Raw genomic sequence first — 26,694 nt, 5'->3', positions numbered from 1 at the left:
TAAAAAATATTATCTCTAATAGTGAATGTAGCTAATACAGCTTTAACCGTATATTGATTATGTTAATGATCTATTGTGACAAGATCGGAATTAGATAAGCTCTCTAAATAACCTTTTCTAGTCTATTAATTTATATCATGTATATGTAAATGTATATTTCTTCAGTTTGTACAATCATTCCACTAGGATTACCCTTGCCATGTTTTATGGTGCGCTTGTGTAATTTGTATATTATTAACCTTACGTTTTACTCTATTTGCGACAAGTTGCGAGTGTTTCTAATTTCTTGGCAATTATTTATGTACATGTATGTGCATATATGTATATGTATACTTATGCATGTGTATATACATATATCCACATGTTTAAAACTAGATTTTTACAATAAACACAGAGGTTTTAGTATCTTCACATACGGATTTCTGTGTATAGGTATACTTGAACTAAAATATCCTTATCTCTAATACGGAGTTATTCGTAATTCGCATTTGTTCTTGTAACCCAATGTCCTACATACAATGGCAAAAATCGAGATCCAACTTAACTGAGTCTCAAAGCCCTGTTGACATAAAAGCAGCTATTTGATAGAAATTATAGTTTATAGTTTACACAGCCCATTGCATGATATTTCATTATAAATACATATGTTTCAATGTATTTAGGAATAATTTATCAAATGTACAGAGGTCATGTGCAAATAATAAATGAGTTGATTCGACCGCAGTTTGATGTATTCATTAGAGCTTTAACAATAAATTTAAGCTTTGTTACCTCTTCTGTTCTATTACGGATAATCAAAAACATTTCCGACTATTCGTGCTGTGGAAGCATGGGGATTAAACCAAATGTAGCAAAAGATTAGAAACAGTGTATGTAGAGTACGGGTATTTTTCTAACAATGCAAACACGTGCCGCTAGCTTAGTTTTGACATATCTAGAATACCACGCCTTGCGAATTAGCTTTCCAGGCAGAGATGAATGATGAATTTTGAGGACTGCATTATCGTTGTTGAATACTCTATGCCTCGTGGGAAAAGAAAATCTGTAACGATAAAATTGATGCACCGGATCATCGTCGACCTTGAATTTTGAACTGTCCTACCATTTCCGAACACCTCCAACCATCCTATTTACCTATATTACTAGATTAGCTATGATATGAAAAGAGAAGAATTATTCATTTCGAAATGGGATTCTATTCGACGCGCGCTCGATGTATTCCATAACATTACTATTAATAATTATTCCAACAACTTTTCATTTGCTCTCTCGATCTTGAATTTTCATAGGCATAGAATCGAAACGCTGTTTTAGCTGGTCGTAAGTGAAGTATCTGCGTTGGGTGGAGGAGCAGAATCGTTTTTCGAAAAGTATTCGGATGGAAAAAAATTCAGAGTAACTGTAATACATCACGAATGCGCTAATTTTGCACGAGATGAAATTGATGCTTCGTATATGAGACAGTATTTAACGCTGCGTAGTGATTTAAAGACCTTGAAAGGTGATAGGGATAGAAAGAACGACGCTTCTTAACACTTCGAGTGTATTTTAACACACATTTGAAAGATACGAGCGAAATCTTTCATCATCCAATTGTCGCAGAACGGCAGCGTTATTAGCCGACCCGTCCACTGAAGAATATATCTTCAGACAACGGCTGACCATCGAAGGGCCTGGCCGCTTGAGTCTGGAATCGGCAGGAGAGACGAAGTGTGTATTTCTTGTGTGAAACGTGAAAACTAAAAGCATTATACATCATATCATATCATCATACATCGTACATCATACATCATCATACATAGTATCAAAGTTCGAAACCATAGTTTGGATGTCGGATGTTCGGAAAGTGACGTCACCAATTCAAAATCAGCTAGCCAAATTCCTCAGTCGGGAAACAACCGCGCAGTAGAGCGGACGTATGAGAGTCGCGCTCCGCAAATTTCGAGTACCGGGTTCTCAACCTCCCGGATCCCGCGCTTCGGGTCCGCTACGCGGTGAAACTCAACTTCCAGGATAAGCGCTCCGTGGTTCCTGGTTCACGTTTACAATAAATTATTTCAATTCGTTTTTCGCGCAACCGCAAATTCGGTAACTGTCAGTCCGCTAATAAAATTTCTCGACTTCCAGGATAAGCGCTCCGTGGTTCCTGGTTCACGTTTACAATAAATTATTTCAATTCGTTTTTCGCGCAACCGCAAATTCGGTAACTGTCAGTCCGCTAATAAAATTTCTCGACTTCCAGGATAAGCGCTCCGTGGTTCCTGGTTCACGTTTACAATAAATTATTTCAATTCGTTTTTCGCGCAACCGCAAATTCGGTAGCTGTCAGTCCGCTAATAAAATTTCTCGACTTCCAGGATAAGCGCTCCGTGGTTCCTGGTTCACGTTTACAATAAATTATTTCAATTCGTTTTTCGCGCAACCGCAAATTCGGTAACTGTCAGTCCGCTAATAAAATTTCTCGACTTCCAGGATAAGCGCTCCGTGGTTCCTGGTTCACGTTTACAATAAATTATTTCAATTCGTTTTTCGCGCAACCGCAAATTCGGTAACTGTCAGTCCGCTAATAAAATTTCTCGACTTCCAGGATAAGCGCTCCGTGGTTCCTGGTTCACGTTTACAATAAATTATTTCAATTCGTTTTTCGCGCAACCGCAAATTCGGTAACTGTCAGTCCGCTAATAAAATTTCTCGACTTCCAGGATAAGCGCTCCGTGGTTCCTGGTTCACGTTTACAATAAATTATTTCAATTCGTTTTTCGCGCAACCGCAAATTCGGTAGCTGTCAGTCCGCTAATAAAATTTCTCGACTTCCAGGATAAGCGCTCCGTGGTTCCTGGTTCACGTTTACAATAAATTATTTCAATTCGTTTTTCGCGCAACCGCAAATTCGGTAACTGTCAGTCCGCTAATAAAATTTCTCGACTTCCAGGATAAGCGCTCCGTGGTTCCTGGTTCACGTTTACAATAAATTATTTCAATTCGTTTTTCGCGCAACCGCAAATTCGGTAACTGTCAGTCCGCTAATAAAATTTCTCGACTTCCAGGATAAGCGCTCCGTGGTTCCTGGTTCACGTTTACAATAAATTATTTCAATTCGTTTTTCGCGCAACCGCAAATTCGGTAACTGTCAGTCCGCTAATAAAATTTCTCGACTTCCAGGATAAGCGCTCCGTGGTTCCTGGTTCACGTTTACAATAAATTATTTCAATTCGTTTTTCGCGCAACCGCAAATTCGGTAGCTGTCAGTCCGCTGATAAAATTTCTCGACTTCCAGGATAAGCGCTCCGTGGTTCCTGGTTCACGTTTACAATAAATTATTTCAATTCGTTTTTCGCGCAACCGCAAATTCGGTAACTGTCAGTCCGCTAATAAAATTTCTCGACTTCCAGGATAAGCGCTCCGTGGTTCCTGGTTCACGTTTACAATAAATTATTTCAATTCGTTTTTCGCGCAACCGCAAATTCGGTAACTGTCAGTCCGCTAATAAAATTTCTCGACTTCCAGGATAAGCGCTCCGTGGTTCCTGGTTCACGTTTACAATAAATTATTTCAATTCGTTTTTCGCGCAATCGCAAATTCGGTAACTGTCAGTCCGCTGATAAAATTTCTCGACTTCCAGGATAAGCGCTCCGTGGTTCCTGGTTCACGTTTACAATAAATTATTTCAATTCGTTTTTCGCGCAACCGCAAATTCGGTAACTGTCAGTCCGCTAATAAAATTTCTCGACTTCCAGGATAAGCGCTCCGTGGTTCCTGGTTCACGTTTACAATAAATTATTTCAATTCGTTTTTCGCGCAACCGCAAATTCGGTAACTGTCAGTCCGCTAATAAAATTTCTCGACTTCCAGGATAAGCGCTCCGTGGTTCCTGGTTCACGTTTACAATAAATTATTTCAATTCGTTTTTCGCGCAACCGCAAATTCGGTAACTGTCAGTCCGCTAATAAAATTTCTCGACTTCCAGGATAAGCGCTCCGTGGTTCCTGGTTCACGTTTACAATAAATTATTTCAATTCGTTTTTCGCGCAACCGCAAATTCGGTAGCTGTCAGTCCGCTAATAAAATTTCTCGACTTCCAGGATAAGCGCTCCGTGGTTCCTGGTTCACGTTTACAATAAATTATTTCAATTCGTTTTTCGCGCAACCGCAAATTCGGTAACTGTCAGTCCGCTAATAAAATTTCTCGACTTCCAGGATAAGCGCTCCGTGGTTCCTGGTTCACGTTTACAATAAATTATTTCAATTCGTTTTTCTCGCAACCGCAAATTCGGTAGCTGTCAGTCCGCTAATAAAATTTCTCGACTTCCAGGATAAGCGCTCCGTGGTTCCTGGTTCACGTTTACAATAAATTATTTCAATTCGTTTTTCGCGCAACCGCAAATTCGGTGGCTGTCAGTACGCTAATAAAATTTCTATAACTTTATCATCTTCTCATAATCTTTCTGGTAGATTATATCGATAAAAAAATTATAATAAACCTTACACATTATTTTTGATTTGTTCTCATGCTGAAAATATTTATTACTATTCAAGGTATAACCTGAGGTGGTTGAAGGTGGTCGGAGGTGGACGAGGATTTGTGCTGGGTGAGTAAAACACTTTCATAATATTTGATGGCAATTGTAATTATATTTCATCTGAAATATTACAAACTTGTCACATTTACAATAAATTATTTCAATTCATTTTTCGTGCAAGCACATATTCAGTAGCTATGAATAATCTTATACAATTTATTATATTATTCATCATTTAATTAATATTCTTATAATATTTAATGGCATTTGTAATTACATTTCATCTGAAATATTACAAACTTGTCACGTTTACAATAAATTATTTCAATTCATTTTTCGTGCAAGCACATATTCAGTAGCTATAAATAATCTTATACAATTCATTATATTATTAATTAATTGATTAATTACATTAATCCTTACACAATATTTTTGATGTGTTCCTATACTAAAAGTATTCATTACTGTTCCAGGTATTACCCGAGGTGGTCGGAGGTGGACGAGGAGGAGGACGAGCTGGACGAGGAGGAGGACCAGGTGGACGAGGAGGAGGCGGGGTGGGTCGTGGGAGAGGACCACTCCTCTCCTCAGAGGAGAGGAGGGGGAGGGGGAGGGGCAGGGAAGGGGGAGAGGTGGGCGGGTAGGGGGAAGGGAAGGGAAGGGGCGGGGAGGGGGAGGGGAGGGGCGGGGCGGGAGGGAGGGAGGGAGGGCGGGCGGGAGGGAGGGAGGGAGGGAGGGAGGGAGAGAGGGCGGGAGGGCGGGCGGGCGCGGGCAGGGGTGGGCGTGTACTGCTCTATTAACTATAACAGGCTCGCATTGACATCCTTCCTCCACTCTCTCCCTCCCTCCCTCCCTCCCGCCCTCCCACCCTCCCGCCCTCCCGCCCTCCCTCCCTCCCACCTCTCCCTCCCCCCTCCCGGCCCCTTCCCTTCCCTTCCCTTCCCCCCACCCGCCCACCTCGCCCCCTTCCCTGCCCCTCCCCCTCCCCCCCCTTCCCTGCCCCTCCCCCTCCCCCTCCTCTCCTCTCCTCTGAGGAGAGGAGTGCTCCTCTGAGGAGAGGAGTGCTCCTCTCCCACGACCCACCCCGCCTCCTCCTCGTCCACCTGGTCCTCCTCCTCGTCCAGCTCGTCCTCCTCCTCGTCCACCTCCGACCACCTCGGGTGATACCTGGAATAGTAATAAATATTTTTAGTATAGGAACACATCAAAAATATTGTGTAAGGATTATTGTAATTAATCAATTAATTAATAATATAATAAATTGTACAAGATTTTTCATAGCTACTGAATATGTGCTTGCACGAAAAATGAATTGAAATAATTTATTGTAAACGTGACAAGTTTGTAATATTTCAGATGAAATATAATTACAATTGCCATCAAATATTATAAAAGTGTTTTACTCACCCAGCACAAATCCTCGTCCACCTCCGACCACCTTCAACCACCTCAGGTTATACCTTGAATAGTAATAAATATTTTCAGCATCAGAACGAATCAAAAATAATGTGTAAGGTTTATTATAATTTTTTCATCGATATAATCTACCAGAAAGATTATGAGAAGATGATAAAGTTATAGAAATTTTATTAGCGTACTGACAGCCACCGAATTTGGGGTTGCGCGAAAACCGAATTGAAATAATTTATTGTTAACGTGAACCAGGAACCACGGAGCGCTTATCCTGGAAGTCGAGAAATTTTATTAGCGTACTGACAGCCACCGAATTTGCGGTAGCGCGAAAAACGAATTGAAATAATTTATTGTAAACGTGAACCAGGAACCACGGAGCGCTTATCCTGGAAGTCGAGAAATTTTATTAGCGGACTGACAGCTACCGAATTTGCGGTTGCGCGAAAAACGAATTGAAATAATTTATTGTAAACGTGAACCAGGAACCACGGAGCGCTTATCCTGGAAGTCGAGAAATTTTATTAGCGGACTGACAGCTACCGAATTTGCGGTTGCGCGAAAAACGAATTGAAATAATTTATTGTAAACGTGAACCAGGAACCACGGAGCGCTTATCCTGGAAGTCGAGAAATTTTATTAGCGGACTGACAGTTACCGAATTTGCGGTTGCGCGAAAAACGAATTGAAATAATTTATTGTAAACGTGAACCAGGAACCACGGAGCGCTTATCCTGGAAGTCGAGAAATTTTATTAGCGGACTGACAGCTACCGAATTTGCGGTTGCGCGAAAAACGAATTGAAATAATTTATTGTAAACGTGAACCAGGAACCACGGAGCGCTTATCCTGGAAGTCGAGAAATTTTATTAGCGGACTGACAGCTACCGAATTTGCGGTTGCGCGAAAAACGAATTGAAATAATTTATTGTAAACGTGAACCAGGAACCACGGAGCGCTTATCCTGGAAGTCGAGAAATTTTATTAGCGGACTGACAGTTACCGAATTTGCGGTTGCGCGAAAAACGAATTGAAATAATTTATTGTAAACGTGAACCAGGAACCACGGAGCGCTTATCCTGGAAGTCGAGAAATTTTATTAGCGGACTGACAGCTACCGAATTTGCGGTTGCGCGAAAAACGAATTGAAATAATTTATTGTAAACGTGAACCAGGAACCACGGAGCGCTTATCCTGGAAGTCGAGAAATTTTATTAGCGGACTGACAGTTACCGAATTTGCGGTTGCGCGAAAAACGAATTGAAATAATTTATTGTAAACGTGAACCAGGAACCACGGAGCGCTTATCCTGGAAGTCGAGAAATTTTATTAGCGGACTGACAGCTACCGAATTTGCGGTTGCGCGAAAAACGAATTGAAATAATTTATTGTAAACGTGAACCAGGAACCACGGAGCGCTTATCCTGGAAGTCGAGAAATTTTATTAGCGGACTGACAGCTACCGAATTTGCGGTTGCGCGAAAAACGAATTGAAATAATTTATTGTAAACGTGAACCAGGAACCACGGAGCGCTTATCCTGGAAGTCGAGAAATTTTATTAGCGGACTGACAGTTACCGAATTTGCGGTTGCGCGAAAAACGAATTGAAATAATTTATTGTAAACGTGAACCAGGAACCACGGAGCGCTTATCCTGGAAGTCGAGAAATTTTATTAGCGGACTGACAGCTACCGAATTTGCGGTTGCGCGAAAAACGAATTGAAATAATTTATTGTAAACGTGAACCAGGAACCACGGAGCGCTTATCCTGGAAGTCGAGAAATTTTATTAGCGGACTGACAGTTACCGAATTTGCGGTTGCGCGAAAAACGAATTGAAATAATTTATTGTAAACGTGAACCAGGAACCACGGAGCGCTTATCCTGGAAGTCGAGAAATTTTATTAGCGGACTGACAGCTACCGAATTTGCGGTTGCGCGAAAAACGAATTGAAATAATTTATTGTTAACGTGAACCAGGAACCACGGAGCGCTTATCCTGGAAGTCGAGAAATTTTATTAGCGGACTGACAGCTACCGAATTTGCGGTTGCGCGAAAAACGAATTGAAATAATTTATTGTAAACGTGAACCAGGAACCACGGAGCGCTTATCCTGGAAGTTGAGTTTCACCGCGTAGCGGACCCGAAGCGCGGGATCCGGGAGGTTGAGAACCCGGTACTCGAAATTTGCGGAGCGCGACTCTCATACGTCCGCTCTACTGCGCGGTTGTTTCCCGACTGAGGAATTCGGCTAGCTGATTTTGAATTGGTGACGTCACTTTCCGAACATCCGACATCCAAACTATGGTTTCGAACTTTGATACTATGTATGATGATGTATGATGTACGATGTATGATGTATGATGATATGATATGATGTATAATGCTTTTAGTTAGCAGACCCTTCGATGGTCAGCCGTTGACTGAAGATATATTCTTCAGTGAACGGGTCGGCTAATAACGCTGCCGTTCTGCGACAGTTGGATGATGAAAGATTTCGCTCGTATCTTTCAAATGTGTGCTAAAATACACTCGAAGTGTTAAGAAGCGTCGTTCTTTCTTTCCCTATCACCTTTCTAGGTCTTTAAATCACTACGCAGCGTTAAATACTGTCTCATATAGGAAGCATCAATTTCATCTTGTTCAAAATTAGCGCATCCGTGATGTATTACAGTTACTCTGAATTTTTTTCCATCCGAATGCTTTTCGAAAAACGATTCTGCTTCCCCACCCAACGTAGATACTTCACTTGCGACTAGCTAAAACAGCGTTTCGATTCTATGCCTACGAAAATTGAAGATCGAGCGAGCAAATGAAAAGTTGTTGGAATAATTATGAATATCAATGTTATGGAATACATCGAGCGCGTATCGAATAGAATTCTATTCCGAAATGAATAATTCTTCCATTTTCATATTGTAGATGTATTATTGTAGGTAATCTAGTTTGTCTCCCGAAAAATTGTAAAGTTTATAGTATGCATCACGTATTAATCGTAAATGGATCATATATATTAATATCCTACATGGACCGCATATACATAAATACTTTTTGGTCTCTGCATCGTTATTACATCTGATCTACTATCATTTATGATTTAAGTATACATTCTTCTCTCGGGTACCTATACTTTAATTAAATCACTGTTTTTCTACGAATGTTTGAAGAAATTCATTCTCATTATTAATTTCTTTTATCGCCGACAAATCGGTAAGCACACACAGGCTGAGTACTGGCTTGGGCTTACCATTGCGAAGACTGTGTTACTCGGAAGGTGAATGCAACCAGCATCATGTCGAAATCGGTAACTCTCTGATATGCTGAAATAAGTTCTCAACTCTGTTGTTGGAACATCTCAGGGTGCGCTAGCGCACGACGATTTTTGATTGACACACCAAAACCCACAAGGGCAACTGTCTTTGTATTCTTCAGTCAACGCCATTGTATTTTTGGAGAAAATTTTCGCGATTTTGAAAATTTCTGGAATTAATCCTTTGCTGCGGTATATTGACGTAATTTGGCGAGTTAAATAGATTGGGAGCTTTCTGAATACGCAGCGTGCAACGGAATAATTCAAGTTACAGTCAAAATATTTGAAACCATTTTCGATGTTTCGTTACTGCTGGTTTCTACCATCCTTTGATCTCTTTTACGCGTTCCTGATAGACGGATTAGACTAGAGAAGTTTTTATGAATTGATTCCAAAATGAAAAACTTGTTGCACCAACGATTGCGAAAAAAGTTCTACGCTGTTCCAGATTCCTGCTTCAACCCCTTTGGCGTCCACCTACTCTAGAGTAATTTGTTCTCTCTGAATCCGCGACACAAAGTTCTCTCCCCAAAATTCCAAAGCAAATGAAGGCCAACACCATTGGATTTCTTCAGCTCATCTCGGTGAATGTTAAAAAGAGCTCGAAGGTATAATCGAAGTTGAAGAACGATTGTCATAGCAGCATGGATTCGAAAGTGTTTTCATTTGAATTGTTTTTGCTTTCGGGATGTGCCCTAGTGAGTTGAACTTAATTAATGACGTTTTGTACATCCATTGTCGTTTGCGTAGACCCGATTGTTGGTCCTTATTGCGTGACTTTATCCTAAGAGGAGATGTGGAATCATCAAAACATGACTGACAAATAAATTATGGTAAGACATCTAATTTGTTTAATATTATTTCTTTCTAAGTATTATTATTATTATCATATATGGACCAATATTCACAAAGCATTTCATTTGTGTATACGTGTGTGTATGTATTCTTTCCTTCTCATGAAATTATCATATTGAATTAATAATACGATATATAATGTAATAATACATAAGATAACATTAATAATACATAATATAATTGATATCCGATAGACATTAATATGAACAACACGTAGGGAGACAGCACGTATACATCAATGTATAATAATAATATTAATAATAATATAATAATAATATAATAGTAAAATAATAATAATTATTCCAAGTATTGACCATGTTTCATAATATTTATAATAATTTTGTAAGTCAATTTTTCATGTATACTTATATGTGGATGTGTGTGTATGTGTACATAGGATAATTTTGTTACATATTACATGAAATATATCATAGTCATTAGAGGCTTATAAATATATACAGATTTATGTACAAATCTTGAATTTATAATATCCCACGTTGGCCCTCCCGCTGGCAAAATATGAATTAGAAAAAAATGATAAAGCAACAATACCGCCCGAAACGAAAGTACGATTTTATTATTTCAAATTATAACTGGGATATGTTGTTTCTTAGAAGCAAATGATTCTCTAAAATTTAAATCATATGGTTATAATTTATCTTTCACCAATTCCTATCATGGAACAGTTTTAAATTGTATCTCAATAGTTACTTTTCTTCAAATATCGGCAAGCTGTTTGCCCCATTTTTTCTCCACTTTCATCTTCTAAAGCTTAGGTTTCGAGATGATCTCGCGAAACGGAGTTTTTTCATGCTACCACGGGTGACTCTATGCCTTATATTAACCGTTGTCAATCGGTCCCAATTTCAGAGTGACACTTCCGCTTCAAGAGATCTTCCCGGTATGTGTATGCATACATACGTGAGTACGAGTAATTTTAGTATATAGGTTTTTGACCGTCTTAATTGATGATTATTGTGTATTTTGAACGTTATAAGAATTTGTTGAAAATGTAATTTTTCATGAATGACTGCTTATAAACGGTAACACTTAGAAATATTCTAAATTTCTCGTTTCCTCTCAACGTTTCCTTTGAATTGATGTGAAAATATACTATTAACAAAGTTCATATTACTATATAAAATAGGCATAAGACGTTTTTATTTTATTTCACGCAAATTCAACAAACGTTTATTTTTTTTTTTTGTAGCTTATAGTGGCTGAGTATTTTTTTTTTTAACAATTATAGCAACAAATAATATGATTGGATGATCCTTAATTCAAAATGGTATACATGTGCATGTCTATTATATATATATATATGTATATATATATACTATTCGATTTGATTAGGAACGTTATGAATCGAATAGAGAAATTATCGTTTCGCCATAACATAAAGGTAGGTACTCGATCGCTTCGCGAATTGTTTACAAGATTTTCTATCAAAGTTCACTACGTTTTCAGTTTCGCTTTGAATTTATATATCGTATTTTGAATTAAAGACGTCCAACAGTAACAATATTATCAAAAAGTTAACAGTTTAAAAAAAATTAGGTCTAACAGAGTTTTACATTCGGTATTCAGTCAGTTAGCATTTTACTATGTATATTTAATTATTTAACAATTATATTAAAATATGGGCATTTTTTATTTTTATTATTCATTATTATTATTATTATTGTTGTTGTTGTTGTTGTTGTTGTTCTTGTTGTTGTTGTTGTTATTATTTACTCGTTTTTTTCATATCAGATCTGTATTTTGGAATCATCATCAAATAGATATTTTTTTTCTTTTCTTCGCCCGTGCCGTTTGGTTGTTTGTTTCTTCTTCTCACTTTTCATTTTGTATTCACAAGGCAATCTCATGATCATACATGATAAATTTACCTATAGTATTTCTGTAATAATATATTCGTGTTGTTGTATTCATTGTTTTCATATTTCGAACAGATGTTTTTATTCTTTATGTACGAATTACCTTATATATTACTCGATTTTTCATTCTATAGTTGAATAGACATATACATTCAAAAATTAATAAATCATTTATATTTATTACTTTATTTGGCAGTTAATGTCGCGGGTTCTTAACTGTTACAATGATCGCTACAACATTTTTTCTTCTTTAATATTTGATCAAACAAGACATGTTCATATAATTTTGTACTGTTCTCTGTCCAAGGAAACTCACGGGTGTAAAGATAACAATTATTATACAGTTATGATTTACATGCGTCAATTATGCAAGTTATGCATATACAAAATGCTATAGCAACACGGTACGTAAAAAAAAGAAAAAAATTTGCAACATTCTTCGCTACTTTATGCAGAGACTCGTATTACGACACGATCTCCGGGGTATTTTCTATCAGTGTTTTTGTCAAAATATATAGGTATACGTTAAAAAAAAAAAAAAATAGAAAAAAAAAAACGGATTCTTACAAAAATTAATAATTCAGTCTGACGGTTCTTCATTTTAGTCTACCTGTAATCCCAGTTTAGGTTAATATGATAAAAAAAAAAAAAAAAAAAACCAAACTTATCTCCATCTCACCAGGGCACAAAATTTAATTTGTTCAAAGCGCAGACCAGCTGCTCGGTGGGTCACGTGCCCTAGTTTAAACAAAATAATAATCGTCAATCAATCAATCAAAATTCTTCAGAATTACGACAGTTAATTAATTAATTAATTAATTATCAATTAAATATTTAATCGTTATTGGAATTAAATAATTTATGCTTGCATATTTACAGACAGTTTTGTTTGTTTGTGTGTTTTGTTGCTTTTATGTTTTTTTTTTTTTTTCATTTCCATTTTCATGAAAATTAACTAATAGTTCTACATTTTGTATTCGTTTAAATTATTTACGTATTAAGAGAAAAAAGAATCTCATTAAAACGGAAAGGGGTGTTGGCAACTTTTCAAATTTAATCCTTTCGTTTTTTTTGTCGTTTTTACTGCTTAGCTCGTGGTAATTTCACAATTCCCTTTGTTTAATAAGTGCTTATCCATGGTTTTTGACTAAACACTTGATTGTATAATATGGTACTGTAACAGAATTTTGTTCCAACCGATCCTTATTAAGCAGCATGTCGTACATTAAAAGTGTTTAACGTGAAACGGGTACGCCATTTGTTGACATATTCATACTCATTACATTTTGTGTCGAAAGATATGAAACCGTTCTTTGCTCAAAATGATGATTAACAAAAATAGAGAAACTTGTGACCAATTGTTTCATCACTATAGACCGCGGTAATGTTACGCATACACCACATGGCACAGTATAGTGATTTGCGTTTATTAATATAAAGTTTTTTTTCAATTGTTCATCCATCTATTTTGTTCTTCATTGTTTCTTATTGTGAATATTACCAGACACTTCAATGGTAATATGTAGTTCGACATATCACGATTTAAAAATAGTGTCAACATACGGATATGTATAGAGGTAAAACTTCTGTTACACGTACCAATTTTTTAAACAAGAAATAACGAAATCTCAAGTTTCGTTAATTGGATCTTTTTTATTTAATTTTCCTTTTCTTATATTCACTCTTATAATATATCTACTAACATTTGATATAATTGAAAATAAAGTGTTATATCTCTATTTATTTACTATTTACACTTCGACACCTAGAACTCGATCTACAACGTACTCGTACCTTTTAGGTTCTCCGCTACCACTCTCCGATGCTTCTTCCGACGATTTTACATTAACTTCAGTCTGACCAGCCTGACACTGTGTATTGCTACTGTCTGTCTCCAGGCTGGGTTGACTCAATTTTTCCGTCGTCAAGATTCCAGAGTCATTCGCGGGAATATGACTCACACTATTTGTTTTGTTTGTAGCACAATTTGTTTTAATCGCACCACTAGTATTATTTGTTCCTGCGCTGCCACTTGAAGAAGCAGCTGACGCGTTATTTGTTAAATTAGTCAATAGATTATTTGACACACTATAAACATTGGTTTTAGAAACTCCGACAGATTGGCTGCTCGCTGGTTCCGACATATGTCTTCTATGCGGAAGTGACGGCAGGGTTGTTACATTTTCAGATATCAAATCCTCCGAAGGTAGCACCGGTACATTCAGGTTAACGCGTGTAAAGAATGCCATTTTTTCTCTAAAAAAATAAAACGTAAATGCGTTCAAGAAAATGTGAAACATTTCTAGTAGATTGTGTAGATTTTTTTTGGAAAACTCGGCAGTGAAATTTGCCAAATAAATTGACGTTCGAAAATTGTGATTACTTACTTGAAAGAAATAATATCTGGTTTTCCCTTGCCAGCTTTAGTTTTCCGTAACTTATATATTTCCTTGGATGTCTTCTTCAACATTTTTTCCACCTTTTTATCCTCAGCGCTTTTCCCGTTCTTCCCGCACTCGGCTTGTGCCATAAGATTTTGGAATTTGTGATCTTCCAACAGCCACGTAGCAAGATCCGTGTCCCCCTTTTCTCTGGCCTGTTCAAGCCTCTGTTTTAAATCCCTCAATCTACCCAATTCGTCATGCAAATTGGTCAGCCTTGCGTGCTGCGCTTGAAGGTCTAATTCAAGATCCAGAGAAGTTCTAGCTGTTGAATTAAGATGATTTGATTTTTTCGAAGTTGTTTTACAGCTCAAGGCAGAAGAGGGTCGTCGCCAACGCAAAGAACGTCTCTCAACCGAGTTCCGCTGGAAAGGACCACCGCGCCTATAAAGTGGCATACTGCTATCGCTGTCACTGCGGTTCAACTGTAAGATGAAAAAAAATTCTTTCATTATATATGACTTCAATGATAGAATTGCTGTATGTATGTGTTTGACAGTGGATAGTGGTTGATTATTCATTACATGCTTACCCTGCAAATGTAATGATTTCTGCTGACCGCTGCACTAGGAGAGAAAGTTTGGCTGCGTTTAATGACGATGGAATTCTTATCATCATGAATAGCTCCAGGAACAACACCTGCAGCTGACAATTTTCGCTGCTTGCCTTGTTCGGGAATGAAAATACACTCTGTGTTCGTTTCCTTGTCCTGTGTTTGATTCTCTTCTTCCGCTAGTTCTTCGTCTTCCTGTAACAAAATATCGTTCGCTAGTTAAACGATGCACCGAATTCACTTTCACACATTTTGTTTCGTCGCACATTCTGTACTGACAAGTTAATACAAGGGCATCGGTGATAACTAACCTCATGCTCTAATACATCCTCTAAAACGTTGTCCTCTAACATAAACTCTACAATAATTCCCTCCTGGTCACTATCTTCACTTCCGCTATCGCTATCCCCATCTTCATCTTCCTCCTCGGGACTTCCAAGACAGTTGGCCAATTCTTCAAGGCGTAGAGCCACAGCTGTTTGCAATTCTTCGCATCCCTGATTCCGTGTTAAGGTAGAAGTTTGGGAACTTATTATGGTACTCTCGTCGCTACTTTCCTCCTTTGCATTTTGGGTTTGAGTACTTCTGTACATTGATATATCTGACTCTTGTTTGTCATGTTTACCCTGCTTGTTAGCGACTGTACTACCGTTACTTGTCGTATCGGATGTAGATGGCTGCATAAAGCGGAAGGAGAGAATGTTGTACCACTTGACGCTCGGTGATTCATGACTGAAGTCTGCCAGTGAGACTTGGGCTGAACCCTGATGAATAGATAAATTTGAGATTCATTTTTAATAAGATTCGTTCAATTTTTCAAATATTTCATCCGAAATTTCCAAAAATTTTATCAGTATTTCAGAGCTTCAGAAGAGTCATAACTCACCAAGCACTCCTCAGATTCACCGCCAGTGCACCAAACATTGACTTGCAAGGTTTTTGTGTATAATTTGTTAAGCGGCACAGATATTGGAAATGTTTCTCCAAATGTAGGTTTTCGCAAGTCTGTTACAGGCTTTGTGCAGTACATATGACTGACTGGAGGTTGCATCGGGAGTAAGGCTGCTTTAATATATCTGTAACATATAAAAATTACCCTTGTGATATACGGTTTATGGAATCAGCGATAACAGAAAAACGTCGATTAGTGAATGAAAATGATATTCACTAATATGAATAATACTTTTTTTCAGAGTCAAAATATATTCTATGATATTGCTAATTATTGAAACGCCGTATTATATAAGGCCCAGTAATACCTAATAGGCAACTGACTGTGTAATAATACCGAGGATAGACGGAACCAGTAAACGTTACATAATATTGTCAACCAAGGTATAGATCAGGTGGTCATTGATCTAACAGCTTGGTTTCATAATCGTATTCCAATTCTAGAAATGTTAATGACTTTCTGAACAAGCATAGTATGACATGTAGAAATGATGTCATCCATTGATTTCACTGATAAATATTTGCTATCTTGCCATGTGATGTTTAAAAATTCTCCTTTCTACTAAAGAATTTCACTGTTTTTCACGTTCTGATGGTATATGGTGACAATGTGTCAAGACTAACTTAAGCTTTGCAGTTTTTTCATATCATCCAGGAAACATATGTTTATCAGTTTAGACAAATTAGTTGTAAAAACTGTCGCAAATTTCTGCTATGGCCTAAATTTTCAGATTTCGTTACAGATTTAATGAAACAGTTTTTCTAAATGATGGTCAAAAATAATACTCACTAATTTTTTTTTTTTCAACGACTCCCGATGGTATAACAATACCAATACCATAAATTGGTTTTATTACCAACAAGATTTAATTCGCAAGTGCACAAAAGGTACCTGAATTCTTGTGTTTTCCAAGTCCGCGAAGCACAAATCGTGCATTCAGCAGTTCGCTAACGATAAGCATAATAATGCTTGTAAAAATATTTGCATACAAGTGTATATGATGTAAGATCGGTGGAATTAAAGTGTCTGTCCACTGTGCCACCTAGGAAGTACACACAATCAGCAGCAGCCCACGCTCTTCACTTTCACCATAATTTAAGCAGAAGGCATTTGTCTAACTATAAACACATACAATCGTACTTTAACAGTGTTTACATCACAGTTGTACAAACCCATTCACTTTCAGACTTCAGGGTTAAAAGTCGTACAGAAGTATTTCCAGTAACGACGGATTCAATATTTACTAATAATTAATGTTCTGTTTACCCTAGATCTTTTCGTAATTTTTCTTCTTTGTGCTTAATAAATTTTTTACTTACACTTGCGTGTTGTCGGGAATAAATAGCGCAGCCAAGTTTCTTGCACGTTCTATTCCAATGTGCAGCAACCCGTCGCTTACTGAATACCTGAAACACACGACATGCAAGAACGTCAATGACACGGATTTTATTACCATTTTATGTCGTCCTAGATATTGAATAGAGAACTCGTTGAGAGGATGGGTGCAGTTCAAATATCATCACTGTATATTTACAGACTTCTACACACAGCATATTTCGCAGGATTATTCGAAGTAATATGCAATTGAACCTTTTACCAAAGGTCTTTTACTTTTTTAATTGGAGCACCGAACCGTTAGAGGTTGCAAACTTGAAATTTTCGAAATGCCTGTATTTTCTTATCCACTGCTACGAATACCAGGACGTTTAAAAAAATAAATAACTCACCTTAGCTTGATTTGAACTTGCGCCGTCTCCAGGTTCATTTCACCAAGGGCAAGCGGATCGACGCCGAGTAATCCGGACAATCGTCTTCTGTTCGAGGCTTCAAAAACGCCAGAGTCACCAGCGACACTTTCGTCAGACACAGCCGCTGACACGGATCTAGTGTTGGTACCAGAACTGCTCGCTCTAGACCTAGTTCCGTGTGGCGGAGGTGTTTCGCTAATAGGTGACAACGGCGGTTCCTGCGGTAAAGGCATTGCCGGCCTGCCCAATCCGCTCCCCTGCGACATGTTGCCGGATTGAAATTCTACCGGCGGTTGCGGGCTCAATTTCGAGTGCTCGGAATTCGCCGACAACTGTTCCTGAATCGCTTGCTGGCTCAGCCTAAGCTCGGCCAGTTTGTCTTCCAGCTGATTACGATCCAGCGGCGAAGCCGAGGCGAGAAGCCTCTGCTGTCTCCTCTGCTGTTCTACCTGTTCGTACGCAGGCGGTGGACCCATAGGCGCGTTCTCGTAGAGAGGCGAAACCGGCGGACTAACGCTGGATAAACTTGACCTCGGCGATAGGCTAGGCTGTGATCTGCCAGGGGACGGCGTTCCGAGATTCCCCAAGTTCTGATCGGAACCCCTGAGCAGTCTCTCAACTCGTCTGTGAAGATCGACCATGTCTACCGGCCTCTCTTGTTGAACAGGTCCGAGATACTGCGGGCCTCCGTAAATGTCGGTGAAGCTTAGACCAGAGCTAAGAGAACCTTTGCTGCTCGTCGTGCTGAGACTGCCCAAACTTGAGCTACTGCTTACGGACAAGGTGCTGGCACTGAGGGTCTTCAGCTGACCCTCCAACAGAGCCATGGACCTCAGGGCATCTCTGAGCTGCTGTAGCAGCAGCTGTTTTTCCTCGTGAAGTCTTACCCTGTCCGTGATAGTTCTGTTGGACAATTCAAGCGCGGTGTTTAGGTCCTGTTCCAGCTTCCTTATTTCGCCCTGTATGTCCTTCATGTCCTGCTGAGTTCTTGTCCTCGGTGTTATACTCCTCAGTTCCCTCAGAAGCTGTTCTTTCTCTTGGAACAACAACAGCTTGTCCTTGTCGCTTTCCGTCTGACCGGGAATCACCTTTTCCTCCAAATCGGCGAGCTGCTGCTGTATATGTTGTATCCTTTTCCTCGCTTCGTCGTACTGCAATCTCATCCTGGCCATCTCGGCTAGCCTAGTACCGATGGGTACCAACTCGCCGGACAAGTCGGTCTGGGATGCGGTGCTTAGTTTCTCCTGAGGAAGACTCAGTGTGCTCGCGTCGGGACTTCCTTCGCACAGCTGTAGCCTCGTCAGCTCGTCCTTAAGCTTTGCCAACGACTGCATGAGCTCAGCCTTTTCTTTTTCGCCAGAGCTAAGGGATTTCTGTATGTTCCTCAACTCGGTCATGATGGCCTGAGCCTCCGTGATGTTGTAACATCCACCGTTGTGCGCGTTCAACTTTTGCTCCACGCTGATAGGAAAAAAAGTCACAGAGGGAATGTAAAGAGTCTCGTTTTTCATCGAACATTTTTTTTACCAAAGATCTGTTTAGGATCGGTGGATGACTTACCTAGCAAGAGTATCGACTCCCCGTTGAGTGCAGTTCATCTCTGCGCGAATTTGCTCCAGTTCTCGCTTGAGCCGCGAGACGCGGCTCCTGGCGAGGGCGACATCGGACTTCAGTAAGTCCGGGTCGTACTTGGTACTCAGAGAACTCGAGCTGGAGCACACTGGATTAAGAAACGTTGGATTTAGGAACTTTCAAACAGCTTCTCAAGAAAAAATATAACGATTTTGTTGATCACGTAGTAAAAAGTGATTACTACTTACAACTTGTGCGAGATGCTCCTAGGGTTGTCAGAGCATTGTTGAGGTGATTGTATTCGTCTTGAGCAAGGCACAGCCTCTGCTGTTTGACATCGTAGATTTCCTTCTTCGCCTGAAACAGAAGATAGACAAGATTACGTCAGAGATAAGTTAGAATGATTTTTGACAATAGCCTAGTCAAGCACAACGAATCTCTATTCGAACAAAAAGAAGTTCACCGGGCTGACTGAAATGTTAAATTTGTTGAAATCAAAAGAAAAATACGTGCAGTTGCATTGTGTTTTCATAAAAACTGTCAGGTTCAAAAGCATTTTATTCAAATCGTACAAGGTGTGTTTTGTTTCTATCAAGGAAATGGGATGTGTTCTCATAAATTTTTGAATATCAAGTAATAGAGAGCGCCGTTAATTGCATCTCGAGCTTCCTCTGATTCCCCGAAGCATTTCTCTAATAACTGTTATTATTCTACGGATAACGTGATCGAAATAGTCCGAGTACCACGATGCCCCGCAGCTAGCGTGCCAGCCTTGCAACATGCGTGACTTGCAATAATTAGGTCATCGATCGTTTTGGTCACTGCATATATCGAATTAAACACGATCAAGCCTTTGTACTAAATTCCCCGATTAACTGCACCCAGCAATCTCTGTCTAGATGAACCACAACTTCCTACTCAGCAAGTTTATAATGTAGGAAAATTCGAGCGGTATACGTTGCGCGCCGACAGCGAACGCAGAGTCCAGCTGCAGACAAGTTTGATTTCACACAGATTCAATACGAACAAATTCAGAGTAAGAACGTCAACTTTTGTGTTTGTAAAAATTTATAACATACAGAAATTTTCCACACAATATATACTGGTAAACGATAAGAATATTATTTATTGTATAATAGTATAAAGACCTCGCGTTGTTTTCGTCAACTTTTACAGTAAATGTGTTTTTTTTTCCACTTTTAAAAAATATTCCTGACGTTGACTTTAAACTGCTTGCCTGTGTTCAGTGCAAAAGAATTGTAAAAATTCTTTTCTTGTTTCTTTCGTCGAATAGATTAGGCTTTAATTGATGCATTTGAAATAATTGTTTTCATATAGGTAGAACAAAGCGATTTTTCCAAATGATAAGAAATCTTATTATTATTTTTAACATGGTCAATATTAATGGAAACGTTGCTATTCAAGTAAACACGTGCATTCCTGTATGTAAACAGTCATCGTCAAAGCTATAACGAGTTCACGTCTGATTTAGCAAGACGTCGATTATCTACTTTTACTCTCGTCCTGCCGAGACAATATAACAAATTTTTTTTAAAACAAGAACACTCAAATACTCGCTGCGGTATAACAATTGATCGGAAAAAAATCCATTCCATCGATATGTGAAACGTGGAGTGTGCACACTGTAATAAAGTTATTGAAATGTAACGATGTTTCGAGAAAATTGTACACACGTAGATCTAAAAGCAATTAACGCGAAATAGCGATGATCATAGATCCGTGCGCGCACATTTCTCCTTGCAACAATATCTGGTATCGTTTCATTGAACCATAATTGGAGGTAGCAATATTTGTTCGACGATGAAACGTGAATCGAGAAGGAGTATACGTATGAAAAAAAAAGAAAGAAAAAAAAATCACTTCTCGAAATTTAAACGATCTTTACTCCTTACGTATTCACAATAGTAATAGGCCTTGGCGTCACTGCAATTCTGCCTGTAGCACTGTTCCCAGTAGAACTGTTGTATTTGTTCTTCGTTTTCGTAATCGTTGTGGTAGCACATCTTCATGTAATATTGGGAGACGGAGTTTTCGTATATCTGCTGCTGTTGCTGATAGTGATAACTCTGATTGTACTCTTCTATATAATGCTGATATCGTTGAGCAGGGACAAGGACACAGAGGGCAAACTGACGGTCCATGCCGGTGCGATCGGCTCCGATTCCTTGACTGGGGGATCTCTTTGGATCTCCTCTGGTGCCGAGCGGTGCGCGCTGCTGCTCACCTCACCTCATCATCACGAAGGCCACCTCGAGACTGGACGTTCTTGGGCATGGACCCGAAATTCCAATCCCCACCTCCGTCCTCCATTTTTAAGGGGTCTCTTTTTCATTTTCCCTCCTTTTTTGCCTCCCCCCCCCCCTCCCCATTTTTTTTCTTTTCTTTCCTTCTTCTTTCGCCTCGCCGTGTCGTTCTTTTTTTTTTTTTCATTATTTTTTGCTTCTTTCTTATTATTATCTCTTATTTTTTATTCTCCTTCGTCCTCCTCTTCTTTTCCTTCTTCTTTCTTTCTTTCTTTCTTTCTTTCTTTCTTACTTTCATACGATCTTTTTCTTTTTCGTATTCCCTTGCTTCTTATGCTGCTGCAGCGCTTTCGGATCCGGCTCCTCCTCTTCGCTCGGCACACCACCGTCTCTCTTCCAGATTCTCTGGTACTTTTTATACATTATTCTTACTCTCTACTTCATCATCATCTTCTTCTTCTTCCTCTCGTTCTCCTTCCCCTCTTTTTACACGGCGTAAAAACAAGAGCCTCATCTACCGTCTTCTCGTCTCCCGTGGGCCCCCAGTAACGTAACAAATTTGTTTTCATTATTTATCGCGTACACTGCATATATACATTAAAATAGAAAATCACCATCCTCCCTCACTAGCTATTCTAACCGAACGTCAAAACAATCGATGCTTCAAAGATTTGCGTTATACGGTACAGTGTATACCATATTAACGGTGAATGCCCATCACCCAGATGTTCGAGCTCCCGGACTTTATCCTCATATCCATAACTCGGAACATTAGCAAACTAGTTAAAATGTGTTTTCCGGTTTGATGGATTCGCACGAAATTCCCACATACCCCTAATGCTAAGTTCTCAGCTTTTACATCCTCGTCGGAGGTGAAACAATAAAACTAGACTACCAACTAGTGGCATTGTTTTTTTGTTCGTGCAGAGATGAATGTCGATGATTTGTGAGCATATTATTTTTGAAAATAATATCACGAATGCTAAACAATCAACAAAGTATAAACAGTGAAACCACTACGCTCGTGTTGATTTTTTGCCAACGTTTAAATTCATCTGTCAAATATTTCACATACGTGCATCTAGTCATAATTTTAACCCAAGTTTTTTCAGTACAGCTCGCTATTGATATTTATATCAGTAAAGTCCGAAAATACATCTACCTATGTGCATACGTACGACTCTTTGGTACATAGGAAGAAGTTTAGAAATTTCGCAGGATATTTTCGTCCTATTATTATTACATAACTCATATCTTTTTTCGTAATAGTCAAACACACATACGATATTGACAGAAAGTCAAGTCGCTAGTTAACAGGTACATATTATACCTTGTACATCGCATACATACCAGATGTACGTACATAGGTATGCAAGCCTCTGCAAGTTACGGGTGACTCATTGTCAATCTATATTCTACAGATATAGGCCGCTACTTGTTAACAACTTATAAACAACAAGTTCACGAGTTTAGACCAAAACGTGTCTAGAACGTCAGTTGTACATAGAATTTGCTAGAATCCGTCTCTCCGTTTTCCTGTACGATTGCATACGTTTCATGCGCGCGTACACGCACATACGCACGCTTGTACAAGGAATTCGAACGCCGTGAAAGAAAATGCGGGCACGCACGATGACGATGACGATGACGATGACGATGACGATGATGCAGGGACGTTAGCGAGCGGGCCCAGCGAAGAAGGGGCGGCTCGGGCCCCACGACACAAGACTGCAACATAAGAGCAGCCCGGCAGCAGCCGAGAGCGTAGCTCACCGGTCCCTTCTTCCCGTCCCCTTTGATCCACGGTAGTAGGGCCGACCTTGAGTCCCCACATTATATCTCGTCCTTGTTGGAATTTCTGAGCCCATCGGCCCATCAGCATGTCTCTGATCATCCAAGAGCGAAGGTAAGGACCCTCTCCCCCTTCTCTTGCCCTTACCTCCTCCCCTCCTCTTCGCCAGCCGCTCCTTCCCGCCGTCCCAACAAAACTGGGGCCCGGCTTGCTCGCACACACATACGTACCTTTATTTCGAGCTCAACTATTGACCCGCGTTCCTGACTGCGGAGACGTTGATATTTACGCGGTGTGCATGCCGACCCTAATTATTGTTCTTAACGGTTTGCTCCGGGGTTTCGAATCGTACACCCCGCACATGCCGTGACTTTCGTTTTCGAAATTCCACCTCTCCCTACCGACTGCGGTCTTATTTATTTATTTTCTTTTCTACTATTGCGATTTCTGACAATCGTACGTTTCACGGTACGAGCTTTGTTTTCTTTTAATAGACGCGATGCGCGTCAATTTTTATATAAATTATTCTCACAGATAACGCTGAATGATTCACAGTTTATTATTAACACCAACGACAACAATAACAGGGGATAAATGAAGAAAAACTTGACTTGTTCCACTCTTTCTACATTCCTTTCTCGACTTTTTCTCTGCTCATTTTGTTATTCGTACAGTAATTCGTACGTAATAATATACGACACAGTGGGGATTTTCTGCAAGAGGAAGAGCCTGGAACTAGTATAGAGATTGTTGATTTATCTACACCGTATAGGTATAAGTGTGTATACGTATAATATATATATACATATATGTATACAGAAGATCGCGCGAGAGAAGGAAAGCAACGACGCGGAAGAACTCGCGGGGCCTTATTCTTCTTATTCTTATTATTCTTCTCCTCCCTATCTTTCTCCTTCTTCCCCTCCTTTTTCTTCCTCTTCCTCTTCTTCTTCTTCTTCTTCTTCTTCTTCTTTTACCTAAAGTTCCAGCGATGGCATGGAATGCAACGCCCACAAGCGAACGAGGAGAGATCGAACGACAACGAAACGTGGTTGCAGGCTTATTATATTACGTATACCCATACAGGCACATAACATCCGCGGAATGTCGACCCGAGACAAACAAATTCAGATCTAGTCGCGGGTTCGGTATTATACAGGCTTCAATTTAAAAAAGCATGCCATCAGCGTCAGCATCGGCAGATATATATATATATATATTATATTCCTCGCGGTTTAACGGTAGTCATTTATTTCTCTCCTTTGCCGAGGAGGTATTCCCTCTGTTCGAATGCCTGACTGATTGCCGCGGATTCTTTCCCCGCGCGACGACTATAATACAAATGCATACGTGCCTATAAGTATGCGTGTGTATTCCATGGTACAGAGAAAGATATAAGGTTACGCGCTATCCCGCACTCTCAATCGATCGGTCGATGGAATTTCAATTTTTTCGTTTATTATTCCCATCTCTATTTCTCTGCTAGAGACGTACACTCAGCACTGTTCGTGATTCGCTACAACGTTATTATACCTATCGGTACCGCAGTGGCTCGTACCTGTGTAGACAAGGAATGAAAAAAGAAAAAAAAAGGAAAGAAAGAAAGAAGGAAGAAGAAAAAAAAAAGAAAACAAGGAACAAACGGAATGTGTTATGTAACACCGCGACTCGCGGATGAATATACCAACAGCATTTTAACATACAACCAACGTAGATATCATATAATACCTGCAGGGTGTATTATACGTACAAAATACACGCAATTTCAATAACTGTCTATATAATCGCAGGTACTATACCTGATAATAATAAAATATTAAGAGGTATTCGTTTGAAAGAGAAATCGATTTCTCACACAACTATTAGCGAATCTTATAACAGGTAAGTATAATAATATTAATATCAGGTAACTGCGCATCTTTTCAAAATATTCTCGCATACGAAACACACGTGTATATATACCTATATTACGATAGACACTGTACAGCTGTTACGATAATGTATAGAAACGAATAATTTCGCAGGCCTCCTTCTCTTTCCTGCAAAGCTAGAAAGACGGGATAAAAAAAAGAAATAAAAGAAGGTTGATATTGCATCGATTTACCGCATACCGCGGTCTGAACGCGAATAAAAATCGACTGTAGAGATAAAATATTAGGAAAGAGGGAGGAATAGATAGTAAGTTAGATAGTTTCTTCGGTTCCATCCACCCCGCGCGATACGCACCCGCCGTCTCTCTCTGCTATCCGCTCTCCGCTCTCTGCTCTCTGCTCTCTGCTCTCTCGCTATAATTTGCAACGCGTGTGCTGCCGCTATCATATCAGTGGCTCCATCTCAGCACATTCCGCGGTACAAGCCCACTCGACTGACTCTCTTCTCTCCCCCCCTCTCTAGCTCTCTCTCTCTCTCTTCCTCTCTTTGCCACAGCGCTCTCTTCGTGCGCGCGCGGAGCCAGTGAAATGAATAACGTCTCAGGTTCGTCCGGCAGAAGGACAGAGAGACGTGAAGAACGAAAGAAAGAAGAAGAAGAAGAAGGAGAAGAAGAAGAAGAAACGTCCGAGTCGAGCGAGCGAGTAAAAGAGAGCGAGAGAAAGAAGTGTGCATATGTATATGTGTGTGTATATATTTATACATATTTGTATATTGCATACAAGCATCGATCGGCACTGTACGATGGAGGCCAAGTGCGCGCGCGCGAGAGCGAGAGAGAGAGAGAGAGACACAAGGGGAGGGGGAGGCCTTAAGGCCCAGCAGGCAGCGGCGGCAAGGGGATAGCGGGGGAGGCAGCAGCGAGGGCACGGCGAGCTCGGAACGGGCCAGGGTGGAGGGAAGGGCAAGGGGGGAGGGAGGGATGGAATGCAGCCGAGTGAGGAATTCCGGCCCCTCCCGCATATTTATCTGAGCTCGGCTCCAGGCACGCGGTAAGTGAGGCCCGGTAAGGCCCCTTTTATAGCGTGCCGTGTTGCGGTAGCGAAGGAAGGAAAGCAGGGGGCGAAGGGCGGGTCAAGGGAGGGAATCCACTATACCTACGCCACGGACACGCTATACCCGAGGAATGCCAAGTGTTTATAATCGAGAACTTCTCTCTCCCTCTCTTCCTCTCCCTCTCTGCGTGTTTCGTCAGTGATGGCAAATTCGTTCTTATACATGCATATAATACAATACATAGGATATATGTATAGAAACGTTGGTTAGGCGTACACGTTGCGCATGCATGTATGCATGCACGTATATCTTGCGTATGCCCACACAAAAGTGAACTGCACAGCAGGCAGGCTGGCAGGCAGACGGACGGACAGACAGATAGACAGACAGACAGACAGACGGTGAGACAGACGGACGTACGGATAGATAGACAGCCAGTCAGACCAGCAGCCAGGCGAACAACGAGACGTTAAA

At 39.9% G+C, this 26,694-nt stretch overlaps 1 protein-coding gene across 4 annotated transcripts in view; it reads right to left on the bottom strand.

Annotated features, from left to right (window-relative positions):
• Positions 1–10,069: 10,069 nt before the first annotated feature.
• LOC124184576 (protein kibra) overlaps positions 10,070–26,694 on the bottom strand; it is a 61,721-nt gene continuing 45,096 nt past the window's right edge. For 2 of the 4 annotated variants that reach the window (XM_046574442.1, XM_046574441.1), the window contains exons 5-13: positions 19,488–19,596; positions 19,228–19,387; positions 17,647–19,128; positions 17,239–17,325; positions 15,854–16,043; positions 15,279–15,731; positions 14,947–15,162; positions 14,361–14,839; positions 10,070–14,229 (exon numbers count right to left, since the gene is read on the bottom strand). In XM_046574442.1, the coding sequence (XP_046430398.1) occupies positions 13,725–14,229; positions 14,361–14,839; positions 14,947–15,162; positions 15,279–15,731; positions 15,854–16,043; positions 17,239–17,325; positions 17,647–19,128; positions 19,228–19,387; positions 19,488–19,596 (3,681 nt within the window). In that variant the 3' untranslated portion in view covers positions 10,070–13,724. Of the gene's footprint in view, positions 14,230–14,360; positions 14,840–14,946; positions 15,163–15,278; positions 15,732–15,853; positions 16,044–17,238; positions 17,326–17,646; positions 19,129–19,227; positions 19,388–19,487; positions 19,597–21,152; positions 21,601–26,694 lie in introns of those variants that run through there. The other 2 variants (XM_046574443.1, XM_046574444.1) reach the window with 2 other exon arrangements.

The sequence above is a fragment of the Neodiprion fabricii genome, chromosome 6, assembly GCF_021155785.1.
Source record: "Neodiprion fabricii isolate iyNeoFabr1 chromosome 6, iyNeoFabr1.1, whole genome shotgun sequence".
Taxonomy (NCBI): Eukaryota; Metazoa; Arthropoda; class Insecta; order Hymenoptera; family Diprionidae; genus Neodiprion; species Neodiprion fabricii.
The sequence above is the reverse complement of the archived record's forward strand: the minus strand, read 5'-3'. Positions and strand labels throughout refer to the sequence as shown.